This window comes from Pezoporus occidentalis, unplaced genomic scaffold (assembly GCF_034315485.1).
Source record: "Pezoporus occidentalis ecotype Australia unplaced genomic scaffold, CSIRO_AGI_Poc_V1 ctg54, whole genome shotgun sequence".
Lineage (NCBI taxonomy): Eukaryota > Metazoa > Chordata > Aves > Psittaciformes > Psittacidae > Pezoporus > Pezoporus occidentalis.
The window spans coordinates 1,505,626-1,512,500 of NW_026915877.1; the positions used below are offsets into that span (position 1 = coordinate 1,505,626).

At 36.3% G+C, this 6,875-nt stretch overlaps 1 protein-coding gene across 6 annotated transcripts in view; it reads right to left on the reverse strand.

The window, feature by feature from the left end:
• The window catches only part of ZEB2 (zinc finger E-box binding homeobox 2), a 116,282-nt gene that overhangs the window by 25,198 nt on the left and 84,209 nt on the right, over nt 1-6,875 (reverse strand). For all 6 annotated transcript variants that reach the window (XM_062637696.1, XM_062637695.1, XM_062637698.1 and 3 more), the window contains 2 exons: nt 6,458-6,715; nt 857-928 (listed from right to left, as the gene is read on the reverse strand). In XM_062637696.1, the coding sequence (XP_062493680.1) occupies nt 857-928; nt 6,458-6,715 (330 nt within the window). The remainder of the gene's footprint in view (nt 1-856; nt 929-6,457; nt 6,716-6,875) is intronic.

A 6,875-nucleotide genomic window follows, 5' to 3' on the forward strand; every position in this document is an offset into this window, starting at 1 on the left:
GTGACAAAATGCAAAAGAAACATTGAATGATGTATGGCATTCAGCTGTGCTGAGGATGGGGTGGAGCCTTGTGGCCTTTGGAAAGAACATGGTAAACCCCTGAATTCTTTTGGATTAGAAAATAGTAACAGAAGCCTTTTGCTGCTTTGCTCTACTACAGGAAAAAAAAAAAAAAAAACGATGACTTGGAGGTGATGCCTGCTAAATATCTCCGTCCCCTTTCTTGTTCTACAAAATGTATTGATTTCTAAGGAGAGGGGAAAAAAAGAGATGTGCAAAAATAAAAATAATAAAAAGATTATCCAGAAACATAATAATCTCATAAATATGCATTTAAAGTGTGTGTGTCTGTGTGTCTATGTAAGGGGTTTATGTTTGTCTTGCTGAAAAGATGTTTTCAGTCTCTGAAGTAGCTTACTCTGTGCACTATGCAAATCCGGGGCTGCCAAGAAGGGTGCACCCCATCCTCATTATCAAGCTTTTTGTACAGTTTCTCTCATTGAAAGACTACTGTACCTTGGTCCAGCTACTTTAAACTACATGAGATTCATCCTCACTGAGAAAACATCTCCTCATGCTGCTGAAAACTATTAGCTCACAAGGAAGCAGTTAAAAGGATTTAGGGGCTGGAACATTGCAGGCACAAGAAGGATAGCAAGGACTCACCAAACGAGTTTGTTGCTGCACCATTGTGATCAAATTGGGGGAAAAAATTTAAAAAACAGGAGAATTATGTGTTTCCCAATTATTCAACTGAAAATAAGAAAGAAATTGTTTTATCACTACTTCTCTTCATGCACAGCTAATTCTACATGGTACTGAATAAAAAAAAAAAACATATCATGCAATACCTTACCTGTACCATTGTTTCCAGTGGTCTGAATTGTGGCTTCAGGCCCCATAGTGTCATAATCTTCCTTCATTTCTTCTGTGAAATAAGCATGCACACTTTAGCATTTGTATGTTATTGAATTGCTTACAAAGCTAGGGAGTACACTGTGGTAACAGGGAAGATCTTGCTATGGGAAGGAGAGAAAAGGGCTGTTGTGGACCTCTGTACAATGGCTTTGTTCTGGCAACTGAATGAGTTCAGCGGTGCTGGATGGCTGAGAACTTATTTACTTTAAACATGACAGTGAGTGGTGGAAAACAGAACTATTTGTTTGGAGTAAATGAAGGGCTTTTCCCAGTATCAAATCTAATAAGCAGTCAGGTGATTAAGAGGGAATTTTTTGTTTGGGTTTTTTTTTCCCTTATTTAAAAGAAATAATCAGTTAACAGACACTGTGAGACCTATACCTGGAAGAAGCTGCAAATACAAAACGAAGATAGAAGTTGTATATCTCTGTTTCTATCTTGTCACACAGATCTGAGCTGTCATTTTCATTTTAACCTCGTTTGAAGAACAGCATGTATTAATATCAAGCGGTTCAGAAATGTAACAATTTTTCAACTGTGGGCAATTCTCCTCTGCCCGTACTATTTGTTTGCATCCTCTGTGCACTCTGTGTGCTGACAAAGTCTGCCTTTATGGCCATAAATTGCGTTAATTCACATGCAAATGAGCATGATATGTGTAGAATTATTTACTATGTATTTATTGTGGATTGGTGTACTCTCCATGAAACTGGGGGTTCAGAGAGAGTTAAAATAGCTTTTCAAAGAGGCTGCGTGCAGCTCCATCACTAGGGAGAACACTTATTTTCATAAATGTTGCAGCCTGCCTCAGAGTGCTGTCAAACTTGGTTTCTTGCTGCTAATTTGTTAGTTCATGTGCAACAGGTATTCACACATACAGCCTGTTTATGCTTTAACCCTCCAAAGGGTTTTCAAAGGCAAAAATAAATATACATAGCATTTCTTTCTCGCCCCCTCAACTTTTCCTAAATGCCAGCCTTTCTTTATTGGAAGACATGCACAAATATACAATCTCACTTTTTTTTTTTTTTTTTTGAGAGAGAGAAAATTTAGTATTTGGGATTTAAGTGAAATATGTGCTTTAATCTTTCACTTAGCTGCAGTTGTAAGAAATAAAATTTCAAAAGGCCCCCAGAAATAGTTCAACAATGACCAAAATAAAATTAAAAACTGGAGAGAATTTTGCAGAAATAAACACAAGTCAATGATGACTCAGGAAGACGGATGCTGCTCGGCCAATCAAGTGATAGACTGGCAAGAAGATCAAAGCATGCTATTAAAATCTTATTGATACATGAAGCATTAAAATTCTTATTATTCATTTTTTGTGAGAAAGATTTTGATGAGGACAGAAACTGGCCCAGTATTAATCCATTTCCATGACAATTATTTGACTGAAGATAGGGGAATAATATAAACAGAGCACATTCTCAGTTCATTCCTAAATTTGTAATCTTGTAGTATTCTTCAGATGTCACATTCTACAAGCAATTAGTTGGTAGAATAACAGGTTCTAATTGTATCATTCTAATCAAAACTAAAGCACAGGATGACTTAATTCAGAGCTTTACAACCAGCGTACAATACTGTGGTATAAATATACATGTTTATGGCTTTGAAGCTAAAAAAAAAAAAAATTAATGAAAGCTCTTAAGTTAAAATATGCAGGTACAAACAGGTGCTAAATTTGTACAAAAGCATAGAATATGCAGACCAGATGAAAAATATTTGTTTAAACTGTCCAGCAGACAAGCCAGCCTTGATTCTTTTCCCAGATCTGGCATTCTGCCTCTCTAAGGATCATTTTCACAGGGTTATCTTGCATCCAAAACATTTAGAAGTTCAATATGTATTAATAAAATGTTGTCAATTATGGTAATTGATCTGCTGGGCCAGTCTCACATCTGATATTTTTATTGCAGCCTACCAGAAGTCTTAATCAAGGTACACTATTTCTGAGAAGTTCAGCCTTAGATATAAATACAGTTATTGTGATTTTCTTCCTTGATCATCTCATGTGATTTCTGGTAGTAAAGAGTCACAAGTATCAGAAGTTTTCCATCTGAGGGCAGATCTACACAGTCAGCAAGGGAAAACAGTTAACAGCACTCTTTTTTTTTTTTTCTTTTTTTTTGCATAATAGTGCTAATGTAGAAGATTTCTGCTGCACTTCCTTCCTTATTGTCATTTTCTTCTGTGGTAAAGAGAAGTTACAGTGTCTAGTTGCTTCCCAAAAATTATTAAGCACTCACGAAGTCTTTGCAGTGCTTCTCACTTTGAGCAGGTCACCAGAGTACATGCTGCAATTTTTCATGTACATTTTAATTCTCGTTTAGCTGACGGCTGCATGATTTATCCTTCAGCATTTCAACACTCAGCTCGCATGACTTTTCTTTACCTAAACCTGCCCTCTTCCTAAAATCTGTGACCCTGCATTGCACTTTCTGTAATTTAAAAAAAAATACATATTCACGACATTTTCTTCCTCTCAGCGTTAATTTACTAAAATATAAAGTATGAATGTACAGGGCTGCTTCTGTAAATCAAGAGCAGAGCTCTGGAGTGTTTTACCTAGGCAAATAAAAGCAGGATAGTCGCCTGCATGCACAGATGCAGCAGAGGATCCACAAATATGCACTTAGCATTTATGTAATTTGAATGGATCGTAAGTGGGGGCTTTGCTGGTTTATTTTTTGGAGAGCACCTAACTATTCAGAGCACATCTGACCAAATGTAATATGTCTGTCTAAAACCACATACTGTATTTATTTTGAAAACACTTGTAAAAGTTTGCATTTTCCAGCCACCCTTGGGATAAAGGTTTGTAAAAATAAAGAGCACTTTCTTCCTTCAGATGAAGAATCCTTGAATAAGCAGAAAGAGGCCAAGATGCAGGTGATTTATTTAAGTCTGTGTCAATGATAATGATGTCATGGTTTCCAGCACACTGTGTCCACCCCATTGTGGGACGAAAGAATGTCAAGGACAATTCCAAACACAAAACTTTGATTGTGCTGGAACCGGAAAGGCACAGTAAGAACTCCACTGCGCTCTTCAGTTCAAAACTTGCATCCTGCAGACAAACTACAGAAAGCATGGGAGAAAGAGCAAAGGAGAGGGGGCTTATCTCAGAGTAAAGCTATGTGCTGAGGTACTAGGGTAGACAGTCAGGCACCAGGGATAAAACACCACTGAATAAAACACCACCCAAATTAGAATTATTGTCTATATTGTGTGTTTTGAACAATAAATAAGAAAAATATTTTATCAGAAGAAAAATGTGTTATCTAGGAGTCAGGATAAACAATGAGTAGCTTTTTAAGACCAATCTCTTTTCATTAGACATCAAGGCACCACATCAGAGCACTTTTAGAACAATAAAAAAAAAAACACACAATAAATCATAACCAATCATTAGAACTAGACAGGTAATAGCAGAGTAACTTTCTTGGACTGTCTAACTACAAGGGCTAAATAGGATTAGGGATTTACATTTTATTTAATTATTGTAAGACTAGAACACTGGTTTATTTACCATAAAGGTAAGGGCAGAAGAACAGCCTGTTCATTTGTGCTGCAGGCCTCATTAACTACAGGTGATCAAAAGACTCTGCAAAGCGTTCTTGGGGATTATTACATTTATAACACCGAGAATTATATTCCTACCCCTGTGCAGAATCTGGCTGCCGTATAAAACAGAGAGCCTAAATTCCGCTGGTTTTGATCATTTCTAACTATTGACCCTAATTTTAAAAAGCAAACTTTTCAGAAGTTCGGACTCCTACATTTGTTATATCATTATTAATTATTCCTTTAAGGGTGGAAATTCTAGTAATTGGTCCTTACCCTTGATTTCTAGATATTAAAATTTAAAGCATCAGAACATTCATTATTATAGCCCTGCATATCTAGTTCATTAACAAATATGAATAGCTAACACCAGCTCATTTAAATAGTATGTCTTACATGAGTTCTCGCTACACTCTGTTTCTGTCACACTGCTCCCAAGAATCATTGGCTCTTATTATACATGTAAATGGCTATCATAAAAATAAAAATTTCATTTAAGATTGTTAATGACTTCTGCAGCAGTCAGACTTCCTTTAATGATCATCCTCTGGCCCTAATTAAACGTATTTATCTTTCAAGCATCTTTAGCTGAGTTCTCCCTCATAGTTGAAAATCTGAAACCTTAAGTCTTAATGGATATTGCAATAAATGTTTATGTATGGAATCATAAGGATTCAAGCAATCCTAACCAAAAAAAAGAAAAACAAACCGAAAACGCATCTGAAGCTGTGAGAAAAGAAACTTACATTTTGCAGGAAAAAGAAAAAAAAATACAAAGAATTTTGCTGTAGTCAGGTTAACACACTACATCTTTTTCAAGTCAGAGTCTCTTCAAGAAATGATGGTGTGTATTGTTATATATATGAATATAAAAAAAAACACTATTATCTGAAATGCTAATGTTGAGTAAAGATAAAATCACTTCTTACTTCTTTTCCTTGTATTTTGTTCATCTCTTCTCAAGACAGCACTATTTGCTTTGATGCGAAGGTGCAGTTTTAAAAATGATGTAACTAATGCTTTGAAAGAGGCAAGGGAAAAAAATCCATCCCTGCAAAACTCTGCAGACAACCTGGTATGATTTGGTTGAGAACTTTAGCTGGAGTAAATCAACGCTGGTCCAATGCCTGCAACTGTACTGCCGATTTCTTTTCACTGAATATCTGACCCATTATCTTTCTAAACTAATAGGCAGATAAACTTTGTGGAAACAATGCAAATTCTCATTCTTAGTAGCATTTTCACACTTTAATGCTCTTCTGGCATATGTAGATTTTTAGCTCACGGATTTCCATTTGCACAGTGTTGAGCAAAAAGTTTCAGTTCTAACATAATTTCCCTTGGTTTTATTATAGTTGGCCTATGCTTTTTTTTCACTTCCCTGGAGAATCCCACTAAACAGTGGGAACTGTTATCAAGTACTTAACTGTTAAATAATAAGAAAGCTACCTGACCAGGTAGAAGTGTGAAATCGCATTCACACTTAACAAAAGGAAACGATTAGACAGTTAAATTACAATAAGAGGTGTCAGACAGACACTGAAACTGAACTAAACTGATAAATAGCTGTTTAAGATGGAGCAGTCCCAAACTGCTATAGCAAGCCTATTATGCATCTCATATACATACAAAATACATTCAGTTTCCTTGTTATGTGGCATTAAAAATACATTGTTTTAATCATACTTGACCCTGCTCATATTTGAAGGGCAATGTAAAAGATAGATGTTATATATTTAGGTAAATCTATTATGTGGCTCATTCCAGGTAGAAATGGGATGCCAAATACCAAAGCCAGGACTGCAAAGCAAGGTACTATGGCTGTGGCAGCATCTCACAAGCTGAAAGAGGCAAGAATGACCAGGTAAAGAAGCATATTTTCTTTATCTTTTTTCTTCGCCACAAACCTATTTTAGTGAAAACAGGAAGACTAGGTGAAGTATTTCAGGAATAGAAACTCTTGCCTTACCTGGACCATCTACAGAGGCTTGCAGGATCTCATTGTTGTGCCAGGTGTGATCTACTCCACTTTCTCTCATTTCATCTTCCTCTTCCTCTCTGGGCAACGTTGCTTGGCTCACATGTGGGGAAGACTCATGGTTGGGCACACTGGCTGGGCTAGTTTCCTGGTCCAGTGTGTTGATAGCACTCTCATCTTCAGCAATGTGTAACTTGTCCTCCTCATCTGTTTCTGAACCCGTTTCCACTACATTTTCATAGTTCACTACTATGGAAAAGAGCAGAGAACACAAACCATGAGAAGAAATCCCCTTTGCTAACTAGTTACTTACATGCAAAAAAATGGTCTTTTAGTAAGTTAGAAATGTTAACAAAATTGGCATTGAGATTTTTCATATTTTAACAATTTTCTTCCAAGAGCATACTAA